Genomic DNA, 27,890 nt, shown 5'->3' on the forward strand with positions numbered 1-27,890 from the left:
AAATATTTAACTCCATATTTTATGCTAATGTTCCCCCAGGTTTGCCAACACGAGAAGCTCGGTAAGGAATGAAGCAGTCGTGCCTGTAAGCGGCATGTTCTGCAGACTTGCAGAATTACAACGGATAGAAATTCTTGTCTAGGAGCAACTTGGCATAACGTGTGGTGTTCATGAAATATAAACCACCAGCAACAAGGATAAAGAAATGATTTAGTACATTGGCAACACGCATTGAAAAGAGCTGAGACATTCAGGTACAAGGCCAACATGGAAGACACGTGTGAGAAATAAAAGCTAGGGGGCCGAAAATGTAATATGACACCCCCACCAGCAGTGTGTTCCCCTGCAGATCACTACAGATGTCATCCCATGGCTCCATGTTTGCCGTTCCACCGTGTTCCCAGTGTAATTATGCTGATTCAGTGCCGCTAGAGGAGCGTTCTCTCCCTGTGGCAGCAGAACTCCCCATCTGGTCATACATGCATCTTGCATGTTAAATGGTTTCAATCTCCTTCTCCCGCTGGCCAGATTACAGGAGAAATGACATCACTGATCCTTGAACTCAGATGAGCAGAGTATTTAACTGACACTGCCATCATCCCTCATTACATGGCTCCACTGAGCAAACGGATATTTTAAATGATGACTGCTGTGATTTTCTTCTGTGGTACACACACACACATTGGGGTTTCCATGTTTTATGGGGGCATTTCATAGACAATTATTTTTTATTCTGTACAAACTGTATATTCTATCCTCTAACCCTTAACCTACCCATCACAAAACATCCTGCATTTATACGTAGGGTTTACCAGGACCGACCACACACACACACACACACACATACACAAAAGGTATTTTGAAGAACCTTGAGTCCAAACAACATTAGGACTCATTGGTTTTCATTGTATAGACACTAAACAGAAACACTTCAAAATATCTTATTTCTGTTCCACTGGAGGAAAAAGTCAGGTACGACATGAGCTTGAGCAAATTATGAGAATTTTCATTTTTGGTTGAACTATCCATTTAAGCTGATTTACAACTAAAATAATAATAGCCTAAATAATTTATTTTATTAATATTCATAATTGTTAAGTGTTATTATTCTTATTAATATTTATTCTACTTTTTTTTTTTAAAGCCAAACCATTTCGACAAACAATATTTTCTTGAAGTACCCTCTTAGATTTAACTTTAACATTTCAATTTAACAGAAAATTTGCATATGATAATAATAATAATGATAATAACAATAATAATTATGTTTTTATATTATCATTTTTAACTAAACATAAAAAGACAAAAATATATTACTAAAATACTCATTACTAAACGCAGCACATCAGACTAAATCAAAGCCTTTTGCGATTTGTTAAACACAAGTCATGTCGCAATTTTAATTCAATTAATTGTGCACTTCCTCCAATTTTGATGATTTCATTCATTATTAGCTTTTCTTCAACTCACAAACTCCCACGGGTTCCCTGGTGGGGAAAACCTGGCCAGTTTGAACTCAAATCAATATTCCATGCCCATATATTCACTTAAGTATGTAGCCATGTCATCTAATGCTTAAAAAACCCCAAAAAACAAATAAAACCCAACAGGGTTCACCTATTTAACCCCTCTATAATCATGATAATGACCGGCTGACTGTACATTACCCCTTATCAGTAACAGATTTACAGAAGATACCCCAGAGAAAAAATAATATAAAAGGAAAAACTGGTGTCCATTTACACTTATCACCGTGAATCTCTTTTTGTGTGTACTACTGTATGTGTAATCAGAGATTTGTGTCGTCCCCCAGTTCAAACATCGGCCTGTTTAAGCTGACTGATAGCCAAACTGATGCCATCAGTTTATACAGAGAACGTATCTCACACTGTCAACTACCCAAGCTAATGAAATCGCAATGACAAGGCTGACTCAGTGAGTAATCTAATATGAAATTCATGTAACTGAATAAAATCTGTGTGCAGATCGTATCTGTCATTGTTTGTCTCTGGGCGTGATTCTGTCCCGATTTACCAATGCTGACAAAGGAAGGTGACTCACAGTGAGACAATGTACTATGCTATGTTTTACAGTACAACTGCGCCATGCTAAATGGCATGTAGCCGGATTCGTTTCGGTAATTAGTCCTATCTCATATCTACAGTAGCCCAGAGGGAAAAAAAATATTTTCATGTGGCATCTTTTCATATTCATGTCTCAAATTCTCCACTTTGCTGATTGGAGATTTCAATAAGGGACACGATACTGTCATCTTCCTCCCTTGTCAGAGCGATTAAATTCATTAAAAGCTCTTCAAGTAATTGCGGCTCATCTACAGTAGAGCAAATATTCAATTAATACAGACAATTTAATAACTGTGATTCCCTCAATCCAAAGCACATAACCTTGATGCATGTCTGCTTTTGATTAATTGGTTTTCTATTCTGAGGTCATTTTAATTTCCGTTAACTATTCATTAGTCCATTTATCACGCTGTGGAGAGCCAGACAATGTAAACTCCTCTCTGACAGAAACTCAAACACATATGGTGTGACTTTAAACACACTCTGACTCTTCATCAAGGACTAGAGACCACCGCCACAGGTTTCAACTGAAATAACAGCGTGAAGGAAGAAGAAAAGAAAAAAAAAAACAGATTCATGTGTCTGCAAATCAGCAGACAGAAGGAAATGTATTGGCTATTTGAAACAACCTAAATAAAGTTCAAATCTATCTCCTTAATCCATACATTTGAAATGAGCACAAATGTAAATGTGATAAATGTAATAAATGTAAAATAGTAAATTGGTTGAAATGTGCCACTAAAATGCAATTAATCTTTCAGTATTTTATTTAGAACAAACTCCTGTCAATTGCTATTCATCTAAATTACAAATAATGAATCCAACTAATTATTTCATAAGACTTGGTATGTCAAGAGTGCTCTGGTCAAATTACCATGCAGTGGATTATTCTCCTTCTCTGTCTGACCGGGTCTCTATTCATTGACTGCTCTGTATGAGTATGAAACTCTTCCTCTAGTGTATGACCTCAGTTACCCACTGCTGATGCATTTGAAGAGAGAATGTATTAATATGCAAAACATGCCAACCTCTCACCATTGATAAACAAATGATGGTTAGTTTATGCATAACATACCCATGGATTTCAATAAATGTGTATGAATATATAACCTGTGTAATGTCTAAGAATACAGTATATAACCAAATAAATCTCTATGAATATATAGCCAAAGAAATTAATCCTAAGAATATTTGGTGAATCCATAAATGTGTTTGCATGTTGTTATGTCCCAGTGAGTGCTGGGCCGGTGTTTTGTTTGCAGGTATGGTGTTTAGTGGGGGTGTGATTTCTCCAGCTGAGGCTCATTCTTTGGGCGATAAGAACTGCATCGCTGATGAGTTCGAGGGGGCTATGATGTAACTGCAGTTGACTGAGCGGCTGATATTCTATTGTTTTTTGTTTGTTATATTTATTTCAGGCCTTAAGCAATAGTCCTCTTTCATGCACGCTTTCACTACTGACTTCCACTAATACTAATTGTTTGAATACCTTTGTTAATTATATTTAATTTAACAAATTATTTTGTTCACTATATGCCTCTCATTCATGTTGCAATTGTAAGCCGGTTGTAACATATGGGGGCTCGTCCGGGATCCCCCACGTTTAAATTATTTTCTCTATACAAAATAATTTATCCAACGAAATATCATAATAACAAAGGTAGTAGTCAGTATTAGTGGAAGTCAGTAGTGAAAGCGTGCGTGAAAGAGGACTATTGCTTAAAGTCTGAAATAAATCAAACAAACGAAAAACAATAGAATATCAGCCGCTCAGTCAAGCGCAGTCACATCATAGCCTTGCAGCGCAGCAGTTCTTATAGCCCATAGAATGAGCCATATACCTGCAAACAAAACAAAACAGCACTAATGGGACATAACATACTGTGTAGCCTATGTATATGTAAGGGATAATCTTCAGCTAGGTGTAGATTACCAGCATTGACAAGTTAAAGCTGTTATTTATGTTTGTACAGTAATACAATAATTGACTGGAAGGGTAAAAAAAAATAGCATTCTGCATGATTTACGAGATAGAGAGAGAGAGAGAGAGAGAGAGAGAGAGAGAGAGAGAGAGAGAGAGAGAGAGAGAGAGAGAGAGAGAGAGAGAGAGAGACCAAATAATGCCTGTGCAGACTGTCTCTACTAAAGTTTAATTCCTTCAAAAACAGAGGCATTACCTTGTTGACAAATATAATATAGCAACTCAGTAGCCAATCTATTTGGTTAATAGAAGTCATGGGGCGGCATTGACAAGTTCCCATGCTTCTGAATGTTTACTGTGTATGCACAGTGTGTGTGTGTGTGTGTGTGTGTGTGTGTGTGTGTGTGTGTGTGTGTGTGTGTGTGTGTGTGTGTGTGTGTGTGTGTGTGTGTGTGTGTGTGTGTGTGTGTGTGTGTGTGTGTGTGTGTGTGTGTGTGTGTGTGTGTGTGTGTGTGTGTGTGTGTGTGTGTGTGTGTCAATGTAGGCAACACGTTACTATAAAAAGCTGCTTAAACTGACTGGAACTACCTGAGCATTACATGTTTGAACTCACACGTTCCAGCCAATCAGTACCATAGTATAAGAATATATAACTTATAACATTTCTATAAATACAGTATATAAACACATAAATTCCAATGACTGCAGTATAGATAAAGTGTGGTAAAATTTTAGTTTGGGGACCAATTCTCATTAATAACTAGTTGATTATTAGCTTGCATATTGGCTTTATATTAGTACTTATAAAGCACATTTGAATGCCTTATTCTGCATGACATTCTACATCTCTTAATCCTACCCAATACACAAAACAACTTCCTTACTAACTATTAATATTCCGTAAATATGAAGTTTGAGGCAAATGTCTGCGCTCTCTCAACTAAAGTGTAACCAGTGTATATGAAAATTAATTTACCCTGAATTTTTTTTAATATATAACCAAAGAAATGTATAAGAATTAACTAACCTAAGATATTTTATGAATATATACCCTGAGAAATAGGAATATAACCAAATAAATGTATATAGCTTAAGAAATGTACATGACTAAATAACCTAAGAAATTTCTATTAATATGAATCCTACAAATATAGTATATGTCATATCTATTATCGTTCATTTTAAATGGTCCCGTAGTAGTGTGACAAACCATCTCAATTAATATGAGGTCAAAACTGCTTGCATAATAATTATAAAAAATTCAATTTTAAAATAGTGCTAACTGGAGTATAGCATGTCAAAAAGCAGGATATCAGGTGTATATATACACATGCACACTTTCAAACACAAGGCTATGAGTTGGTACAGTGTGGTACTAAGCAGAAACAACTGCAGCAAACAGGTCAAACTAAGCCCCATTATTCATGGTCCTAACCGTTCTGGATCTAGCATAACCACTGACCTAGATACATTTTTTTCACCAAAGTAGCATTTTCACAGTTGATTCTAGCACTTTGACACTCGAAACAATGTTTACTTTTCCCAAGCAGCTCAGCGCACTGATGCTGTAGCTGTGCAGACATCAGATATAACATGGCTTACCTTTCGTCCACCAGTGTTGAGCCTCAGTGGTGTCAAGAAGGGATCAAATATCATATGACTCGTCTCAATGTTGACTGGAGACTGTCTCTTCCCCACAGAACACAGATTCCATGCAGAATTTACAAGCCCCCAGAACGATGGCACTGCAAAAACAGAAAGTACACGGTGATACACAGTACATTCAAACGCTCACACTCATCGTAAGAAAAAACAGCTAATTTGTTCATGATTGATGAAATTATAATAAAGAAATTACACAATGAAAAAAAAACCTGATTCATTCTTCCTCAAAACGCAATTTAAAAGCATTACACTAACCACTGTAATAAAAGTAGTAGATATTCTAGACTTAATTTATAATAACAATAATAATAAGAGCCACGAGTTATCCATATTTAAATATTTCCATAAATATAAAAATGTAAGCTTTTTTAATGGTGACGTCATTTCCTGCAATAACTTAGTTTTTGAAATGTAACATTTTTTTTTCAATATAGTTTTTGACTGAGTGTGTAAATATGTCTGCATGTATGAAAATGATTAATCGGAAGGCAACCTCTATAATAATAATAATACAATTATGAGCAAAAGTAATTTATGGTGGTATGATGTAATAAATAACAAAGGCACATGCAAATGTATAATGCACAATCTTGTATAATATATTCAAATTATGTAAACAATCAGTTTTTGATCATCTGATACATTATATTAGTAAAATATATAGTCAATATAAATTTTTTTTTAAAGTGTAAGTGATTTCAAATAATTAAAATGTAGGTACCACTGTCTTTTGCTTTTACAGTAAAAAGAATTAGCACAATATGAAAGTTACAATTATTAAGTTATATTAATAGCTATTATAGCAATGATATTACTTGGAGGTGCTCTTATTGTAGCTATACAGTAATCACCAGCATTCACTGTTACAGCTATAACACTCTGACTTCTATTAAATTACATTTTTATGATCTACAGTAGTCTTTCCTATTACAAGTCTATTAATGGTTATGGCTCACAGCTGTTTCAAATGCATCTAATACCAAAAGATGGCAAGTAGATTTGTAGCAGTCTGATATGAAGGAAAATGTAAAATATGATACAACTGACCCAGGTCTCCCTTGCTCATAACTCTTTTACTCATAAGAAAGTCAGTGGAACAATATCGCTTTATTCTTTAAAATAACCATTCAACATCAGAGTTCCACCAGCCCGTGACATTTTCAAGCAATTTAGGCGATTTATACAAAGTGTTCGCCTTGGCATTTTCACAGCGTTGTGCAACATGCACCTCCAGCTGACAACCATTACATGAGATGATTGGCAGCCAGCAAAACAGGATTTTTCTATCAATAATTTATGAGCAGTCAACCAACGGTGTGGTTAAAGATCTCAAAGCTTGCATCTTCTATCAGGTAAATTCCACTCCTGGAACTTTTTTGGTTGGGTGACTTGACCCAGTTGGCTCAGCAGAAAAGTGACGACACATAACATCGTTCATAATGTTTATCCCACCACAATGACATCAGCACTTCTGCCCTCGTTTCAAGCCTCCAAATAAGTAAAGACTATTCATAAATCACTGTTCCCATTGTCCCGATGCTGAGAGAAGCAGGTGGTCTCCACACCATATTTTTCATGTTGCGAGTCACCATAATTTGAGGCTGCATTTTTCTGAACAAGCACCACCTGCTGTTTTCTGTCATGTGAGCACTCAACAGTTCTCCTTGAGAAAAGAACTTGACAAAGTAGCAGCGTTTATACACACTTTTGTACATGGAAAAACGAACAAACTCAGACGCATGTCGCACACACACAGGATGTGTAATCTCTCCGACCCCCTAATGCTATGCTAAGGCGGCTTGCATATAGTTCAGGGACAATGCTTGATAAACAAAAGTGTGGCTCAACTGAGGCCACGACTGAATAGCTTTCTGATTAATGAAAGAATGGCTGGTTGGTGTGGTCAGTCATGGCTTCAGCGGTCTTTGCTCAAAATTAACAGCCGGCTGCGATTCATATCTCATTTCTTGGCATAAAAACAATTGCTGCATTGGATAGTGCTGCAATAGAAAATGAAAATGGTTTCAGGGGGGTGAAAAAACCCCGCCTAGTCATATCTCATTTAGGAAAGCGTTGAATTAAGTTGTAATGTCCTCTAAGATGCAGGCAGAGGAATGACAAATAATTCAATGCCTCTACATCAGTCACTAAAATAACAGAAAATCCATAACCGGAATAGGACTGCAGTGTATGAAATCGATCCGCTAAACACAGGTGACATGTCATAAATGGTAAATACTTATTACACATTGGTAGCTATAAAACAACAAGCACAGTCAACAGATTTTCACTTTTGGCAATACAAAAAAATCCATATATACAAATTTAAGCTTCACTTTATGTGCATGTTAGTGTTAAAGACATATGTAAAATATATTAACCTGTGTTTTGCATATAAATAACACAGTTTCCTTTTGCACCCTTAAAGGATAGCAGTGGACATCTTACTGGAGCGGACGGTTTTCATGGAGCAATGACTGATCATTTTAATCTGTTCCTCATACAAATCTTTTGTATAGCTTTAGGAAATGCATAATATTGTGTACCGATTCATATGGACTGCTTTTATCAGACTTTTTGATGTCTTTGAAATTTCAAGTTTCCATAAAAAAAAATATTATTGCATGGGAAAAAAATCTAAATACAAAATGGCTTTGGAATGACATGAGTGTGAGTAAATGTATTTTTGAGTGCATGGTTTAATTGCTTCTCTCTCAATGTGGCTGGACACATCAGAGCTAGTCTTTAAAAAGACAGAAGAGGTTGTTCTGTTTAATGACCTGTAAAAACTCACTTAAAATTCAAACATCCGCTTTAGAGCAAGGCTGCAAGCTTTTTATCTTTTAAGGCCTCAGGACCCATGAAAGCTACACTGGTGATTACAATAATAGACCATGCTTAATAATGAATTAAAAAATATATAATTAAAATGTTTCAATCATATGTATTTAATAAGCATAGGCCTATATAGATCCATCTCAGCTCTATATAATATCAAACAACTCTATGAGTTATCTTTTAAAACCATATTAATGATGTTGGTAACACTTTACAATATGGTCCCATTAGTTAGCGTCTGTTAATGCATTAACTATCATTACCTGTACGCAACACATTTGTTACAGCATTTGTTCATCTTTTTAATTATTTAATAAAAATGCAACTGTTAATTGTTAATGTTAGCTCAGGTTCATTAAATAATATTAACAGATACAACTTTTGATTTGTAATGATGTATCGGTAAATGTTGATATTAACATAACAAAGATTATCAAATGCTTTAGAATTAATTTTCATAGTTTATGTTGATTAGTCTACTTAAATAATGTTAACAAATTAAACATTATTGTTAAGTGTTACCAAGATGTTGTTATATACTGTATTCTAGGCACTTATTGGCTGCTTTGCTTTCACTATCCAGGCCAACTCATCACCAATAAAAAAAAATTAAAAAAACAATGTTAAGCACTGACAGAGAGCTCTGACCACAAGGGTTGGATCTCATTCTTTGACAAAAAAAAAAAAAACCGGAAAAAGAAAAGACTGGATCTTTCCGAATAATTATTGCCTTCCCCTTTGTAATAGCTAAAGCTTGTGTTCTGGCCACCCCCAAGGTTTATACAGTTCAGGGTCGAGTGAAGGCTAGGACTAAGAAGACACACTTGCACCAATTAAGACGCCCATTAATTACTTCTACTCCAGATCTGGCCACACAATCATAGAGCCTCTGCCCCAAGATGCTATTGACTGCTGTGGAGTAGCTATGTGCTTACCATTCAAATGAAAGGATGAAGAGTATTTCTTAAAAGCAAGCGAAAGGAACATGCAAGTAAAAGCAGTGAGTTTTGAAAACACAGGGTGCATCCAAATATATCCCTGGGTCTCTTGGACAAACATCAAAAACTGCCATTTGTTTTGATGTGCTGAAGCATATAATAAGAATGCTCCAGGAAAACAAACAGATTGCCAATAAATACACACAAAAGGAAGGCTGGAAATATATCTTAACAACAACACTGATGCTAAATGCTTGAAAGTTGCATTAAAATGTGTAACCTCCTCAAGTAATCCTTAAACTGAGAGGCGGCACTGAAACCTCAAAACAGGACTACAACATCGGGAGGGCTTCATTTCTTGCCCTAGCATATGGTGGAACTAACTAACAAAAAAACAAAAAAAACATAAAAAAAATCCTTGGCTATCCAGCTTTATATCTTAAAGAAGTAAACAAGAAACCAGAGGAAAGCCTTGAAAAAAGTATATGACATGTTAAAGTCCCCCTGTGGTGAAAGTTTTTAATGTTGTTTATATGGTGTTTTAAATATGCTTTAAGACAAACCATGAGCAAATTCATAAGTCAACACCATTACTCAGAATTTTCTCATTTAAAACCGTGAAAAGCAAAAACACGTTATGAAATCGCCGGCGTTTTTTGTCACAAACTACCTTGTATCCAATCACGTCGACGTGCGGGCAAGTTTTAGCATATCATTAACTATGACCGCTCTGAAGCAGGGGAGTCGCAAGAGAAGTCAGGTTATCCTGATGTTGTAAAGAGCGATACCATTGTTCAGCGTATACCTCTGTAAAGTTGACCGACCGAGTGGATCTCTGAGCTGGTGTGAGTGAGTGGAGGCGGGGCTTATTAGCATATTCAGGAATCCACGTATACGAAATGAAGGGTGTAGTTACTAGGGGTGTGCATTGGCACTGCCCTCACAATTCAATTCGATTACGATTCACCAGCTAACGATTCAATTCAATTCGATTCTACGATGCATTGCGATGCATCAAAATTCTACTGCACACAACAAGGCAAATTTTTCATCAGTCATGAGGCAATACAAGCAGTCATATATTGAACAACAGATTTTATTGGCTGCTATGTGTGTATTATCACTCTCCTGTATCTTTGACATAAATGTCATTAAACAAAATAAAATTGAATGGTAGGCTACAGGGTATTGTATATGGCATTTTCAAACCTGAAAAAGAAAACATAAATCACTGCTTTCTAGGGCTGTAATCTCCCAGTCGATTGTTGGTCGATACGTTCTTGCTTGACCAAAATTCTGATTGGTCGATTTTTTGCCGCGTTCATTTCATCAGTTTTGCCGCGTTCATTTAATTCGTTTTGCGCGTTCGTTTCATCAGGTGGAAAGCATTAATTGCTAATGGGGGTGTTTTCAGAGCACCTCTGTGTCACAGGTAACAGTCTGTCTTCAGAACACCCCCCTTGTTTTCACTTCTTTTGGATTAGCCCAAACCACTGGAGAAGAGAGACAGATTGAAGAAAGTAGGCTACTAGAAGGTTTGCTGAATATTATTTATTTAATTGAAAGACCGTTTAATTCATAGTCAGTCCTCTTCTACCATGTCAACAAAGACATCGGCAGTGTAGCAGCATTTTTTTTTTAGAAGACGGGAAAAAATGATTGGAGCCCAATGCGCAGTGCCACTGTTTGTATTAGTTTTGAGCCTATGCTTTATTTTTCAGTTATGCACTTTATTTAGTTTTTGCTCTTGATCTGGTTTGTGTAGGCCTAATAAATATTTTTTTTATTCAAATGGACGTGCCTTTTGTGTTTAAAAGTAAAAGCTTTATGTTAGTCTATTCGTGTCTCAGCCACGAAGCTGCGCTCCTGTGTTCAGCCTCGTCTTGTTTAGTTTCCCATTAACTTCGTAGAATCCGAAATGTGCCCAGATATCCGCTTTTCCAAGCTTTAGGTGCGTTTTTAATTACCCGTCTATCGCGATCATCTCCCTCCGCCTCAGCCGTCTTGATTGTTGTTGTTGTTATGCCCACGAAAGTAACTTTATTAACTCAAGGCCAGAAAATAAACAGTGACATAATCGATTATGGCACTTTGGCGCATCGATGCTGAATCGTGCATATCCCGCATTGCGATGCATCGCCGAATCGATTATTGTTGACACCACTAGTAGTTACATTCAAGCTATTTAAGGCATGCATTTTTACAGGAAAAACTTTTAACTGTCTCAACATTGTCTTAAAGTCCGCGTGAACCGGAAGTTGCAAACGACTTCTCAAGTGTTGTGACGCATTTCCGAGTGAAACGGAATATTGAACAGAGGGCAGGGTTTTACTTTAGCGCTCCTCCTCTCCATCTCTCGCCCATAGCAGAGTAACGGTTTGAGGGGAGTGGTTAAAGGGTAAGTTCGGTATTTTACACTTAAAGCCCTGTTTACAGATCGTATCTGATGAAATAGAACGGTTAAGATTAAAATTTGGACACATGCTCCTGTCCCGAGAATTTTAGGTTTAGTTCGCTTCCCCCCACACCCCCACAATGGTTGTCTATGTGCACTGGAAGATTCCTTCCTAAAACACATTAAACTTTCGTTTACAAAGACGTGAAACTCACCGAGTGGTCAGGGGTGTTCACTGGTATGTGCACTCAAAAATCGCTGAAAAAGATGCATTCCAACAGGTTTTATCGTAGTTTTTGTCCAACTCCATTAAGTTGCATTGGATTCGCTGTGTGAGGTAACGTTACGGTATTACTCCGCCGCGGGAAACGGAAATGGGGTTGTTTGTATGCTTTTTGTAACTTAGTCTTATGCAGTCGCGGATGCGGTATCGTAGGCTAAGCTATCTAAACATTTTTACAAGATCGAAGCTATCGGTGTCAACTTAGAAATGGATTCCGAGACATTTATATGGGAAGATGACAGTTTTGAGATCGATTTTGATGGACAGGGTTATAGGTTTGAGCCTGAATATTCAGAGGAGGAATTTCTGCAAAGAAAGGCAGAGTTTGAACGGCAGTTGACAACGGAGTCCAGTGTTACGCCTGTTGCCGAAGCTGCTGCTGTCTCAAGGCTTACAGGCACTTGGTGGTGTTCCCTTTGCCACGAATCTTCCCGCAATTCGGAACTGCACAAATTCGCCACATTATTAGCTGTCTGTTTGTAATGCTTTCAATGACGACAGCGATCTTCTGCTTCTTCTGTGTATATGCCCGTGGTTTGCTTGCAATTGGCAAAGGTGCATTATCGCCACCAACTGGGCTGGGCTCTATTATTCAAGCTCTCAACGGAAGAATCACGGGTGTGACGCGTTTGGCAAAATAGGTCCACAAAAGCTAAATAAACCTAAAATTCTCGGGACAGGAGCATGTGTCCAAATTTTTATCTTAAACGTTCTATTTCATCAGATACGATCTGTAAACAGGGCTTTAAGTGTAAAATACCGAACTTGTCCTTTAAGCGTTTAAGCAACCCAAGCCGTCAAACCTACGTCATCAGAAAAATAACCATTCCAGACCGGAAGTAACTTGTCAGACTTTGATTAAAGATAACCATGGCAAACAATTTTCTGTGTATTAACTTGCATGGATGAATTGTTCACCACAAGACTAGTAATATCCGCTAACAAAGTAAATAGGGTCAATTTTGATTTCATGCCGACTTTAAGGGATAAAATTATTGACTATAGGGGGATAAAAAAAAAAAAAACTACAAACCATGTATTCATACAGGCTAATTACAAATAAGAGTGCTCACATTAAAGGAAAAACAGTTAATAACAAGTAGGTATGCACTCTTCATGTTGATTTCACTTTGAATACATGTGAGTGTCTTTTTTTTCAATCATGAATCATTAATTCATACATATTAATAATTGAAAACTTTTGCTGAAAAACGTAATAAGCATTGAAGCAACTGTGGTAAAATATTTTTCAAACAAATACAAAGCTCCATCATTAAAACTCTACATGGTGCAGGCTGATAGGTCCTTAACGGAATCACATCATACTCTATAGGGCACAGCTGATTGGTTCTTTCTGTATCTGTAGCCAATGAGCTCATTGCTCAAACATCTTGGTAGCATTTGCAGCGCGCTTTCAGAAACCCTCCACCTTCCCCAGCTCCACCTGTATAGATCTGCTACGGGTAATTCATGTATGCTATATTGTACAGCAGCATCAGCATGTCTCACTTGCTTACAGTAGCGTGTCATCTACGTATTATTGACATGTTTCTGTACTTGCTCTGCAGCAGAGTAGGAGATCTATTACGCCAAGATCAAACATATAAACATTATCATATCCATTACCATGCCAAAAACTCAACATTCTTTCATATAGAAATTAAAGACATGCTCACCAAAGAAGAGGTGTATTCATTTTTAAATGAGCATAAGGTCAAGGACCCATATTGCATATTTAAGTAATTTTGCAGAAGGCATACACCAATTTTGCTACAAATTCTTTCCACACAACTTGCAAAGGACAGCCATTTTGCGGTTGGAAAGTCAGAATGTCGTTTAAGTAATTCAGCTCCCTCTGCGTTAATTGGTGCAGTTTATCAAGGCAGTGCTTTATCAGGTGTAGCATTAGAGCAAACAGGACTATCAACCCCCACGTAATGATTAGTGGCCAAGACCAGGAATCATTCACAAGCTATCATTGTCTAGATAAACAGTACCAGAGGTAAAGTGGTGTCAGGCGGGACAAGTGTGCAGACTGTGTGTTTAAATGGCACAGGACAGCTGAAGCTTTTTGGACGTGTCCTCTAATGCCAGTGTAATCTCAGCACCCTAGGCCGATGGGCCTCATTAGGCCGAACCATCCCAAGAACAATAAACATGTCAGTCAAGTTAACTCCTCCTGTCATTTGTTAATAGGCGGGGATATCTGACCTGGCGGCAAAGAGGGCTTCTCAAAGCAGAATACAAATGAGAATAAAACGCAGCGAGCACAGAGAAAGCGTCTGCGGCAGCGTGGTCACCGCGAGCTCAGTGGTTTCTCCACAGGCGGCACACGTCTGCTGGCTTCTCCGCCACGGAACCATAAACAGCAAAGCACTCAACAGGACCTTCCTCTCGCTTGCTAATTGCCACTCGCCTGTTTAGGAAGCTTTGCACCTCCGAGGAGTCCTTCAGCGCTGGCCTTCACAGGATACGCTGAAGAGCTATAAAGCAGCTCTGCAGAAAACAGTGGTGCCATCATCCTGCTCAATTCAATTCAAGTTTTGTTCTCATCCAACATTGTCAGTGGTCAAATCAATAATATTGCTGAATATTAAGAGTCCACAACCAAGCCAGCCAAAAACAAACTTTACACAGTTAAGCTGAATGATGACACTTCTCTATCATGTTCTGTAGAGCTGCTTCACAGCTAAATTGTAATTCGTCTCATATTTGATATTGATCATATTGATGAAGTTTGTATCATTGATTTTGTCATTTAACCATCTGTATTGTATAAAGCACTAGAAATAAATGTGACTTGACTATCGGAGATATACACCGTAAAAAAAATCAAAAATCTTTGTAAAAAAAAACTGATAATATTTGAGTATATGTTTTACAAGAAAATGAAAATGTCTGTCTTTCTGATTCAAAACTTGAATCAACACATTCAATTCAATGTTTTACTAGCCATTACTTTGTATTTGTGGAAATTCCAAGCAATTCTGAGTGAATTACACCAACTTTTTTTTCCGTGTATAGTGGCAAATTCTCTGTAATAAAAAGTTATTCTACATTATGTTTCACAAATGTGACATAAAATGGATAATGGACCAATATGGATAATTTTTGAGTAAATGTGTGACAGAAGCAGGCTTAGCAGGCTTGCTTTCATTCGGTGTGTAAACACTCATTTGAACAGGCAGTCCTGATGCTAGCCTACTTCTCAACTGAACTGCTGTACACACTATTGTAGAGTTCTCTTCTCTCTGTCTCTGTCCTGTTTTCTCCATCACTTAAGCTCTCTTTGGCTGTCTGTTAACCATGTCAGGCATGTTAGAGTGTGGATTTAGCCTAAACCTTTCACTGATTCTGAAAATAATCCCCAAGTCATCCTGCTGTTATCTTGACCATGCTTGTCAGCAGAGAGGATTCCTGTGTCATTGAGATCTAAATTGGTGCTCATTACATGCGTTTACCCAAAACCAACAGTGGCATAAAGATCTGTTAAAAAATAATCTCTATAAATCCATGTTACAGAAGGTACCATGCATTCACAACACAATTAGCATACGTAATATTATGCATTTCTTAGTCAAACATAATATTCAATGGTCAATAATGTGGCTTGGGGCTTGATTTTGTCTATAAGGATTTGATTGAATCCCACATTAAGTCATGATACTATTGGTTATACACTAATATTTAAAAAATGTTGGGTTGGTTTTATGTTTTTGAAAAGTCTCTTGCTCACCAAGGCTGCATTTATTTGATCAATACATTAGAATTATAAATAATATTGTGATCTATAACTTGTGTATTTTAAAATGTACAGAAATCATTCTAACAGATGTGTTGCTCAAGAAACATTTATCAAGACATTCTGCTTAATATCATTATGGAAAGATATGATAAGCATTTATTTGAATTGGAAATATTTTGTAAGGTTATTAATGTAAAAAAGAAAAAGAAAAAAAGTATATACTGTACACACACAGTTCTGTGCAAAAGTCTTAGGCACCATTTTCACTAAAAAAAAAAAGGTTAAGCCAGTTATTTATATATTTTACTGTAGTGTGGAGTGTCAGTCAGTTCACATTTCCAAACATTCCTTTTGCCTTTAATTGTAATAATCCAGTGAGATTTTTGTATGCACAAGGAGTCTGACAACAGCCGGTATAATCCACGTGGAGATCTGATCTCACCATCTTCAAGTCCATCTAAAACAGACAGACTAAATCCAGAAGAAATGCAGCAACATCTCTAAGACACTTGAAGAAACCTACCTGAAAAACTATGTGCAATTTAGGACAAAAGCTGACACAAAGGGTGGTCACACCAAATATCGATTTGATCTAGTTAATAGAAGTTACTAAATAAATAATCTATTTATGAGATTTTTTTTTTTTTTTTTTAAAGCATCCTCACTTTACAGCATTTTTACAACAAGTGCTTAAAACTTTTCACAGTACTGTATTTGCAGGTAGGTTTCTTCGAGCACAGACATCACCACAGTTCTAATGACACACTACGGCAAAATATATAAATAACTGACTTATAAATTACTTTTTTTGCACAGCTGTATATGTGCTATATAATGAAAAATTAAAGCTTTGCAGTTTTTAGTCCATATGTGTTGCATTGAGATGATCTGTGCATTAAGCGTTACTGTATCTTAACTGTTAAAAAAATACTTTTAGCAAAAATCTCTCATTGATACGTTTTTTATTTTTTATTTACAGTCTTTTTATCCCAGGAAACAGCAAAAATATAACTAATTTGGACAAATACTTATGAGAATGCACCTCTCACTAATTCCACCTGTAACACACTGGAAAATAGAAAGTTGTGGTTCATCTACTAGATAAATTAAATTAAAAAAATTCAAAACCGTTTCAGTTTGATATGCATCCTACAGCCCAATCTGTCCTTACCACAGCAGTGACTGCATAAGCAGTCTTGTGTCCTACAGAAGACTAGTATGGGTTGTCTCAGAAAAAACACTTCCACTCAGTGAATCAAATATCTTCACAGCTGTTATCCAGCCAGATGTCTTTGCTTTGTAACCCTACATAGTTCACTTTTACAACACTGAAGGGCATTTACAACACTGTGGGGAAATTCGGCTGTGGGTGGACACCTTAATATAACTCAGGCAGTCACGAAATATGTGATAGAAAAGGGAAGAGGCTACACAACCACCACTAGACTACAAAATGCAGGTGCTGTAACAGCAAAGAAAATGGATATATAAAAAAAACAATAAATAAAAAAGAAGAGTTACAAAATGTGTCATTTGTAGGTAGTTTGACAATGAATACCTGTCCCGAACTGATTTGATACCAATATCTCAATGATATCTACCCATCTTTCTTGATTCTCTGTCACCGTCATAGATAACCTGCCATTTTTGTGAGAAAAAAAACCTCCACCTTCAACATCCAAACCATCAACAACAACGGAACAATGCGACTATGATAAAGATATGAAATGTGCAGCCTGACAGAGCACTGATGCTGGAAATATTGTGTTATTGAGCACTCTGGCCAAGCACCAGAGGGACAAATATTAATCAGGTCTTAACGACAAGGACAATTCTGGGCTTCATGCCGCAGCGCGGGGAGACTGACAGATGTGCAGATTTGAGTTCTAAGAGCAATTCTGACAGCAGCCACAATGTTTGATACCCACACATCACCAGAGCTTGTCAGCTGTAGGGAAGAAAGTTGGACTAGTTAAAAAAAAAATATATATATATATATCCCAAATTATCATTACACCTGGTCACTTCATAGTACATGTTTGATTGCTTTGCGAATTTATCGCCACATAAATGGGTCATCACAAAACTGATAAAAACCCAATCACTCCTGTATTAAGTTTACTTGCGTGATACTAATGCCATTTTCTGACATATAAAAGATCAAACCATGGCCATGTAGTTATGGTTATACATGTTTAAATTATAATAATAAATAAATACGTTTTATATTTGTATAAATTAATATTGCAATATTTGTATTTGAACCAATCTGATATTTCATGGCCATGAAAATATTTATAATAAATGCTGTAAAAACATTTTGTTCAAGTTAAATTAAATATTAAAATGTAAAGCGTTTTCATAACACATACATTCAAACAGTACTGTAATATCATTGCAGTGCCAATGGCAATATTTAATTATCATGTATTTAATTATTTTGCAAATAGTCATTACATTAGATACAGTTCAATCAGTCAGGACATTATTGCAAAACAAACCAGGTAAGTAGAAAAGGCCAAAACTTTATCAGGAACCAACCTAAACACAATAGTGAAATTTCTCAGAAACATGTCCAGAAAAAGAAAAAGAAAAGGTACAAAAGCTGTCACTGGGGCAGTATCCTTTCCAAAAGGTACACCCTAATGATACATCTTAGTACCTTTTAAAAGGGTACTTCCTCAGTGACAGAATTTGTACTATTTGTTCTAAGAGTGTGTGCTAACAACTTTCTCATTATTGAACATTGTCTAGCAAAATCAAAATTGGCTCTTTTCGAATTCCTTTATGGTGCCAGTAGGTTCACGTGCCAGACAGCGTCTATAACCGCCGCTGTGATACACGTGCAGCTGTCAACGTGTTTCTTGGACATATTGAATTATTCATCCAATGCCGTGCGGGCTGAACCAGGAGATGTCTGTGAATTAGGGAAACTCGCTATGATGAGAAGTGGGTGAGGTATGGCTCAAGGTTGTCGGCTAGTTTCCTTTGTGTGCGTGTCCAAGCTATCACTTTTGGTGCCTTTCTTTATTTGTGCATGGTACTGGATGCTAGAGGGTTGCCCGAGGCTGCTTTCAGCAACGTCTATGTGCTAGGAATATGCAGCGGGGTGCGAGTACAGTGCTTATATTCACGGAGGCTGTAACGCATCAGCATGCGCTCTGAACTTGATTAATATTTGAGTACGTTCGACCCAGCAGGAGAATGAGGAGACCATTTTATGAAAAGCAGTCTTTTGATGTCTCTTGATGTACCTCCAGCCCTGACAGTTGTCTGCGCCGGTTGTAAGGAGAGAGTAACGTCTCTCAAAGGTGAACCGCGCTGATAAATGACTCACTTCGAAATGGATTATGGTCATACGCAGAGCTTTTTTATGGTTTAGTTTTATCCACCCGGTCCCGATTGCTCTGAGGAAACAAGCAGCAGAGGCACAAAAACACTGCGCAATCTACCAATAACGCATGCGAATCAAAGAGCCTTCAAATGTCGCAATCGCAGCGTAAGAATGGACCATCTCTTAAGTCTTCCCTCTAATCTCGCAAATCTAAATAAAACTTAAGCGAATGACCTCATGAACATTGAAAGGAAGGACTTCAATCAGCCGCAAGACCTCTGCCATATGTCACGATTCAACCCCATGTGACGCCATGTGATTTAAAAAACACTACTTGTTTTGTCAGGAAAACAGCTGTGTGTGAGAGAAAATGCTGGTTTTATGCCTTGATTAGAATACTGATTATGTGCCTCAGCCATGAATCCTTTAAGCTCAGAAGCAATAAACAAGCATGTGGTTTCTGAAAGGATTTCAGAGGCGGCTCAACTGCACCCCAAGCTCTTTGTACTTATCACAGAAACTGTTTTACAGTGGCACAACTTCTAACAAGAAAGAGCAAAAGCGAGAGAAAGACAGCGCAATGAAGAAATCAATTCCCTTGGGCTGCGCTGACCATCCTCCCCCATTTTGCCCTGTCCGAACCCGCCGAATGACCTGCTCTTCAAAGATGAAATGAAGATGCATGGCTATATGAATGAGACAATGCATAAATGGGTAAGTGGGCAAATTAAATGCCTTGATGAGTCATCTGCAATACATCATTTGCTCTTAAATCCTGAAACTCCATTAGCTGCAGCTACTTAATCAAATAATTCAATAGACCCCGCTGCTTTGTTGTCTTTGCTCTCATTAATTGCGGGGGGGAAAGAATGACACCGTGCCAAATGAGCAGGGCGTGACAGAGGACACAGCAATGCGTCTCACATTCAGCGGGTTTTAAAAGATGAAAGGGCGATAATAATGTTTACCTCCATAGCTGGAAAAAAAAGCATTACGCCAAAGGCGGAGGTTGTGCCTGGCTGCCAGGACTAATCACAGGCAGACATCTCTCACATCTTTAATTTAATCTGATTGTGGGCTATGAGTTATGACGGATGGAGGGGTTACCAACCATTATAACTTTTGGAAATGTTTACGTTTTTTTGGAAAATACATTTGGTACAACTTTATTTTGACAACTGCATGACTAAGCAGAAGCTTCTGTCAACTGGTTGCATTGGACTCAATGAGTAATCCTAACCAGCATCCACTTATCTACCCTTCAACAAATCACTTAGGGCAACTGGCCAAGCATTACATCACCTAATTAATATTCATGAGCCAGGCTGATAAGGCTAATGATCTACAGATGATCATCATAAGCTACTATTAAAGGAGCTTCTTTTAATTAATTTGATAGAACTTGCTTGGTTTGTAATATTCGATTAAAAGAACTGTCTTAAAAGTCTGATACAGATCTAAGTGAAGCTACGCAACACTGTTCCACACGTTTCTTCAATCTGCAACAGATGTAAGGCAACAGATCTCAAACTCCCTTATTTTGGATGTGAACTAAATTATAGGCTTACTGGAAGAGTATTTGACTTTCAAAACATTCAATAAAAAAAACTAGTCTGCTGACGGCTATACTTGGCAAATCCAGCCATTTGTGTACAACTGACACGCACTGTATGAGAGACAAGCAATATCGAATTGTATGATAATTGCTAAGAAGCGGATTCTGCAAATGAGGAAACCGATTTGTGGTGTCTGGGTTTGAAACGTGGGCTAAAGGACTAGTAAACATACTTTCACTGAAGCAAACCCAGCGAAAACCCCGTTTACTGAAATATGGAGACTGCTTTAGGACAAACTTTAAAGGATTAGTTCACTTTTAAAATGAAAATTCTGTCATCATATACTCACCCTCATGTTGTTTCAAACCTGTATGAATTTCTTTCCTCTGCTGAACACAAAGGAATATATTTAGAAGAATGTCAGTAACCAGACAGTTTTTGGTTCCCATTGACTTCCATAGTAGGAAAAAAATATACTATGGAAGTCATTGGGAACCAAAAACTGTATGGTTACTGACATTCTTCTAAATATCTTCCTTTGTGTTCAGCAGAGGAAAGAAATTCATACAGGTTTGAAACAACTTAAGGGTGAGTATATGATGACAGAATTTTCATTTTAAAAGTGAACTAATCCTTTAAGAAAGGAAGTGCATTCCTGGCCAGTTATCAGTTGCAATTTACTGTATGACCACTAACTATTTGTAATTGCCAAATCATCATCAGAGAGCTTCAAATATTGAGGATAGTTATTACACTCCCAGTAAAAATCCTGTTAAATACTGTATATGGTTACTTTAAACATACACAAAGAAAATATGTGGTGATCCACCATAATAATACAGGTAAAAGAGAAGGCCACATGATGAATTACAGTCGGCATTAAACGGAAGTTGTGATAGTCTTTTCTTCTTTATTGTGACCTATATCTAAGTAAAACAAGAAATCATGTAGGTCAGGACTTGATTTTGTCCATCGGGAATTGATTGGATCATTGGATCGTTGTCATTTGCTCTGATCTCATGTGAGAGACAGTTTGTCCCGCATTTGCGCCAATTAAACACGTCATCAGGGAAGAGATGTTAAATCTCACGGATAAATAATTTATAATAAATGCTACAATATTTTATAATAAATAAAAAAAGATTTGTATACTAGAAATGCTATAGTAAAAATCTAATAGGTTAAAGCAACCTTACACGATGTGAAAAAATAACATAAAAAAAACCCTGTAAATGGTTTAACATTAAAAACTATGATTTACCGCATATTTTAAGTTGATAAAAGGACATTCACAGATATGTGAAACATCACATACAATTTTATTTTAAATAAATGGTTTCATTTATTATTATTATTATCAGTAATGTACATTAGGGTGTTTTGTATTACAATGTATATTATTTAGTTGATTTTTACAGCATTATTTTAGTGTCATGTATGTTAACTTGATGGTGTTTTGTCTCTGTGTGCATAACCCTTTGCACCCTCTATATGCGAGTCAAGTTCTATGGACAGGACACCTTTATTAAAATGGTGGTTATCAGTATTTAAGGTACAAGTTAAAAAAGCTTAGAATATAATATTATTTAACTTGATGAAATATACAGTTATATGTTGATGTATATTAGCACCAATGAAAATTGTCATGTTTTTATCAACCCTGTATCACACGAAATACGTTCTGGGGAAACTATTTTGCAAATCGCAATTACGTTACATGCCAACATATAAGCAGTGCTATTACGTTGCTCCTTAACCTAATATAAGCAGTGCTATTACGTTTGTCCTTAACCTAATATAGCCAATCTATTGCAGTGCTATTACGTTTGTCCTGAACATAATACATCCAAAGCAGGTTTCTTTTCACACGTAGCAGCTAATGCTGTTCATTTTGTTTTAATTATTTACTTACTTTTTTCTCATTGGGCTACAAAATATTATCTATTCCAGGGCGTGTCAAATGGCGGCACTCAGATAATTTTTATCTGGCCCTCCAACTGGTTTTTGATGTTTAAAACCCCTCGCAATCTGATATCAAAGTCCCCGCAAAGGTTTAGCGCGTTCAGCGGTGAGTTTAACAACGCACGTGATCATTCAGCGGTGAGTTTAACAACGCACGTGATCATTCAGCGGTGAGTTTAACAACGCAACGTGACACGGGCACGTTTATTTCGTTATTTTCGTGATATCAGCACGTTTTTTAAACTAATGTATTTCAATGGGAAGCATCTTTCGTGATCACAGCACGATTATTTCTGCCTTTCGGGCTGCAGCAGAGAAGCTGTTTAATCAACATTTATTCACGAGATCTTATCATGGTTTATGTATTTATTTTAATTATATTATTTCTGTCTTATTGCCAGGGAAGCTGGATTGCTTTGCTGTTATTTGATATTTATAAAAGTATATTTTATCAGTAGGAAATCGCGCTGAAGAAGTCTCATTCCGAACACATCGCGATATTTGGCATCAGTTCACGTGTGCCAGATGTTGGTAAGTAACGTTAGTCGTAAATACGCTGTCCTAATAATGTTTGATATAATGTATTTTCTGTTTGTCGAAATTAATCAGATTAGCTCAAGTTCAGTCGCTGCATTATATCTGGCTTTGAGTTTCATTGCTTTCTATGAAAATGGTTTATATGGTGATTAAACACTGTCTGTCACGTGATATGCTATAGGCCTAGAGTAGACCTTCAGTCAGTTAATCATATTCATATCAGGTTTTTAAGTAGTACAATTACAAATTATGTAGGCCTACAGTAAAACCAACACCATGCTTTTACCACAGTAACATTAGTTTTACTGTGATAAGTGTAGTAAAAAGACAGTAATCACACAACTTACCATGCTTTTACCACACTATTGGTAGTTTTAATGTGGTACTTATTGTAAATGCACAGTAACCACAACACTAACCATGCTTTTACCTCAGTAACCTCAGTTTTACTGTGATGGGTGTAGTAAAGGACAGCAATCACAAAACTTACCATGCTTTTACCTCAGTATTGGTAGTTTTAAAGTGATAATTGTTGTAAATTATGCATATTAACCACAACACCTTCCATGCTTTTAATGCTTAATAATGCAACATCCAATATTTGTAAGGAAAATCTGTACTTTTTCCTTTAAATAATCCTATATTATGCATAATGATATTTTTTTCTCTCTTTTTTCAGCTGAAAAGACCAAAAGGGCCTTTCCGACTCAGTCAGCCCATTATTTTTGAGGACAAGTAAATGGAGGAGACGGCGGACAGCTGCAAAGGCAAATATTCGCAATGGTATGTATGTGTTGGTTTTAACCCTAAATCAAACATTTTATCAAGCATTTGTTGTTTCTTAAACCTGTTCTTACAAAACCCATAGCCCAATCAGTATGAACAGTCTCAAAGTCTTAATAATTCACAAGATTTAACAAGTTGTCAAATTCGTACGATACTAGTACATATTTGTATACTCGTACATAATCCTGCAGCTTTTACTCCTAGTGCTGTCATTGGCTACTTCCCTGTACATATTTATCGCAATATTTGTATCGCAAATATAAAAAAAAAACAGTTGCGCCCCTTCTTGAAAAGTAGTCTGATGTCCCACACACTGTCAGAAAGTTTATATTAATTGCATTGTATTCATTAAAATTATTACAAATTGGTCCCTGTCTGTTGTGTTCATGTTCCAATGTCCAATGATACATGATGTCTCTCCAAACCTCATAACCTACCTCTGTTTGCAAGAGTGGAAAAGCACTTGTCACATGACATCAGATACTCGATTATTTTGTCGTAATCAGATCAGTTACACTGCTGATAACTGTCCCGTTTGCATGTAAATCATGTTATTTTTAAACGAGTTCATATGATTATTGCTTGCTATTAAAGACATACTTTTATTCATAGAAATGCCCACATATCAGTGAACAACGTATTACATAAACATGCTTTTAACATTTAATTATGCTACACTCTTTACAGAAATATATCCCACAGTTGTATAACTGACTGCTTGAATGTAATGTAATAAAATTACCTTCCTTTCTGTATTGCAGGATTACGTAGTCCTTTTTTTTTTTTAGATCTCTACAACATCAAACTCAACAGCTCTTTTAAGAGCCAACCCTCACAAGAGCTACTAATGAGTCGCAGCGGATCTTGCCGTGATCAGCCCTTCCCAGGTAAAGTTTCTAGAATATTTCAATCAGTATTTACTCATCAAATGCTCTCTCCTGAATCGTAAGGTAAATTATAACTGTCTTATATTTCAAGAACAATAGTAATTGCACATAGAGTAAGTGGAGACTTTCTTGTTTTACAGCAGAGAAGGAAGACCAGTCCTTATATCAACACAAGCTAATCGAGTAAGTCCTTTGTTTCGGGTGAGGAAGGAACATCTGGTACCCAAAGAAGACAGAAAGGTGCGCGAGTCCATTGGTATGTCTTGTATTGAAACAATGCTGTAATATGTAGTACATAATTTGATGTTGACAATTTTACATTGTACAGGTTATCACTGACCAAGTGAAGCTCTTGAAACTAGTGACAGAAGAGTTTGTTGTCTTGAAAAAAATCACTTGCAAAGGCAAAAGAGACCATTTAAAGTAAAGATCTTTTAAAGTAGGTTGCTGTTGATATGGGTAAAACAGTTTTTGTTCAGTACTTAGCTTATATCATGTGCTGAAATATTATATATATATATATATATATATATATATTTATATATATATATATATATATATATATATATATATATATATATATATATATATATATAATACTTCAATGTGTATATTAAAGTACTGACTGCTGCTTTGTAAATTTAAATCAGGAACGGGCAACTCTGGCCCTTTTGCGTTCTCCTTTTTAAGGTTGAGAGTTTACCTCCAACCCTAATTGAGCACATATGAAAATCTTCAGCTTTACTTATAGACAATAGGCAGGAGGGTTTGAGGTTGGAGCCAAATCTGCAGGACAGTGGACGCTAAGGGCCAGAGTAGCCCATCACTGCTTAATATATCGCAGAACATAGGCCCCGTTTACACGAAGTGAAGACACAGATATTTCCCTGCGGTTTGGCCTCTCATTTACACGAAAACCGAGTTTTTATCACAGAAAACTATTATTTCTAAGAACTCGGGCCAAAGTGGAGATTTTGGAAAACTTTGTTTGCACGTTTGCATGTAAACTGACGTCACAGTATGTGACTATTTTCGGGATTCTGACTAGCTAACATGGGCTTCAGCTTCTCGTTACACTGCCACCTACAGGTTTGGCATGCTCTGGACGGCATATACACGGGTTCGTGTGCACAATGTTATTTTTGAAAACGAAGAGGGGTGAAATGTCCGTTTATGAAAATAGCCTTCCACGTGTAAACGTAGCCATAAGCTGACCTGACTGTCCATTAAACAACTTAATTTGTATTGTTTGTGTTTTTTGCTTTACTTTCAGAGAACTGGAGAACACCTGGCAATGGGATGTTGAGACTTCTTCCTCTGGTTGAGAAAAAGCTACACCACATCAGTGATCACATCTTCTGTTCATCTGTTGTACTACAGGGTACACCTGAACAAACTGTTTAGACGAGGAAGAACAACATGAACATGATAGAGACATTTACAGGGAAGAGCAAGAAACCAGTTTAGCTGTGATAATGAATCATTATTTTCCAACATAATATCAAATCTGTTTTCTGTATAGGTGACTGAATGTGATTCTCTGGCACTCATTTTTTGGCTTCAGCAGCTGTGAATGGATTAATATGATGTTAATGTATTTTTGAAGACACATTTTTATTTATCTTGAATCTCATTGTCTTTATTCTACTTTATCAACTTTATGCTGTGTCCTCCAATAAAGTGTTGTGTAATAAAGTATGGTGAATATTGTGTATTGAAAGTGCTGTTTGGTACAGTAAATAAAACAAATATTTGAGAAATTTTAATTTCTTATTTCTTTAGTTTAGTTCATAATTTAAAAACAATATAATGAATTACCATGATTCTTTTTCTTAGGACATACACATTTAGATCTGGTTAATGATATTTGGGACAACAGTGCAACAAAAGTTGCACATACTTGCATGTATAAGCAGTTTGCAGTGAAATAAAGGGAAGCTATGTGAATAACAAGAGGCTGCAGTAGCTATCTTGCTATAAACACTTCAAGCATAATTGAAGATGATCCATGTTGATCATTCTAGATTCTAGAACATCTACTAGCCTACTGCATTTAAAATGAAAGCATAGACATGACTGATGTCAGGCATATAAGCAGCAATCAGAAGGGGTGAAAAGGAAATGTTGGGACTGGGTTTTTTTGTTTTGTTTTACTGAATGGAGTATTATCCCTGTGTAATAGTGTGTGTAGATATGTGTAGATTGTACTGCACTTCCACCCCAAGGGCCCAGCGGCCCCCAGAAGAGCAAAAAACTGCACATTTCAAATGGCTGTAACTCACAGTCCGGTTAGTGTATCAAAGAGAAAATCGGCAGGACAACTGCTTATGCTATGTTTACTAAATAATGTTGGGCAAAGTTTTCTGACATATACGGAAAGCTGGCATAAAGGTTATTTTTAAAGTGCTCACAGTAAATTATCAAATTTCAGCCTGTCCCTCATATATGTCATAAAGGTTTGCACAATGAACAAATTTAGATATCCAGTTGTCCATTAAAGATATTATTTATTTAACATTTATTGTTTCATTACTAAACGTTTTAAACTACATTACCCACATATCTCTGTCATTCTATCAATGGAACAGGAAACATTGTCCTGTAGTTCATTAAAATGTGCAGACATGCTTAGGGTTAGGGTGGGGATCTCAGTAAAGGAGCAATTTCTCACAACATAGAGACACTTTATAGTTAACTTTATGTATAACTAACGCAATAATAACACCAAAACATACTTTGTAACATGAAGCGCCGTTTTATATGAGTTAAACGATAGTCCAATCACAGCGAGTTCTGCGATAAAGTCACAGCCAATAACAACCCAGCTGAACAGATGCGTCACACTTACTTGCCCATTTATGGAAAATAATGACAGATCTCTTCTGGTTCCGGCTGAAGGGATAGATACCTTAAATATTTAATATTTAATACCAAACAATATTTGAGCTGTAATGTATTC

General features: G+C 36.7%; 1 protein-coding gene and 1 long non-coding RNA gene across 5 annotated transcripts in view; one reads left to right on the plus strand and one right to left on the minus strand.

The window, feature by feature from the left end:
* The window catches only part of ca10a (carbonic anhydrase Xa), a 162,437-nt gene that overhangs the window by 75,618 nt on the left and 58,929 nt on the right, over positions 1 to 27,890 (minus strand). For both annotated transcript variants that reach the window (XM_079595725.1, XM_079595724.1), the window contains one exon: positions 5,608 to 5,750. In XM_079595725.1, coding sequence (XP_079451851.1) covers positions 5,608 to 5,750 — 143 coding nt within the window. The remainder of the gene's footprint in view (positions 1 to 5,607; positions 5,751 to 27,890) is intronic.
* LOC306989756 lies at positions 22,416 to 26,681 on the plus strand. 3 transcript variants are annotated; one of them, XR_013795721.1, is made up of 6 exons: positions 22,416 to 22,891; positions 23,177 to 23,252; positions 23,938 to 24,041; positions 24,806 to 24,931; positions 25,072 to 25,187; positions 26,205 to 26,681. It is a non-coding gene; the product is annotated as an uncharacterized lncRNA (long non-coding RNA). The 3 variants fall into 3 exon arrangements; XR_013795722.1 differs by having other exon boundaries at positions 22,416 to 23,252; positions 26,205 to 26,680; XR_013795723.1 differs by having other exon boundaries at positions 22,416 to 23,252; positions 25,075 to 25,187; positions 26,205 to 26,680.

This window comes from Phoxinus phoxinus (genome assembly GCF_949152265.1).
Source record: "Phoxinus phoxinus genome assembly, chromosome: 21".
Taxonomy (NCBI): Eukaryota; Metazoa; Chordata; class Actinopteri; order Cypriniformes; family Leuciscidae; genus Phoxinus; species Phoxinus phoxinus.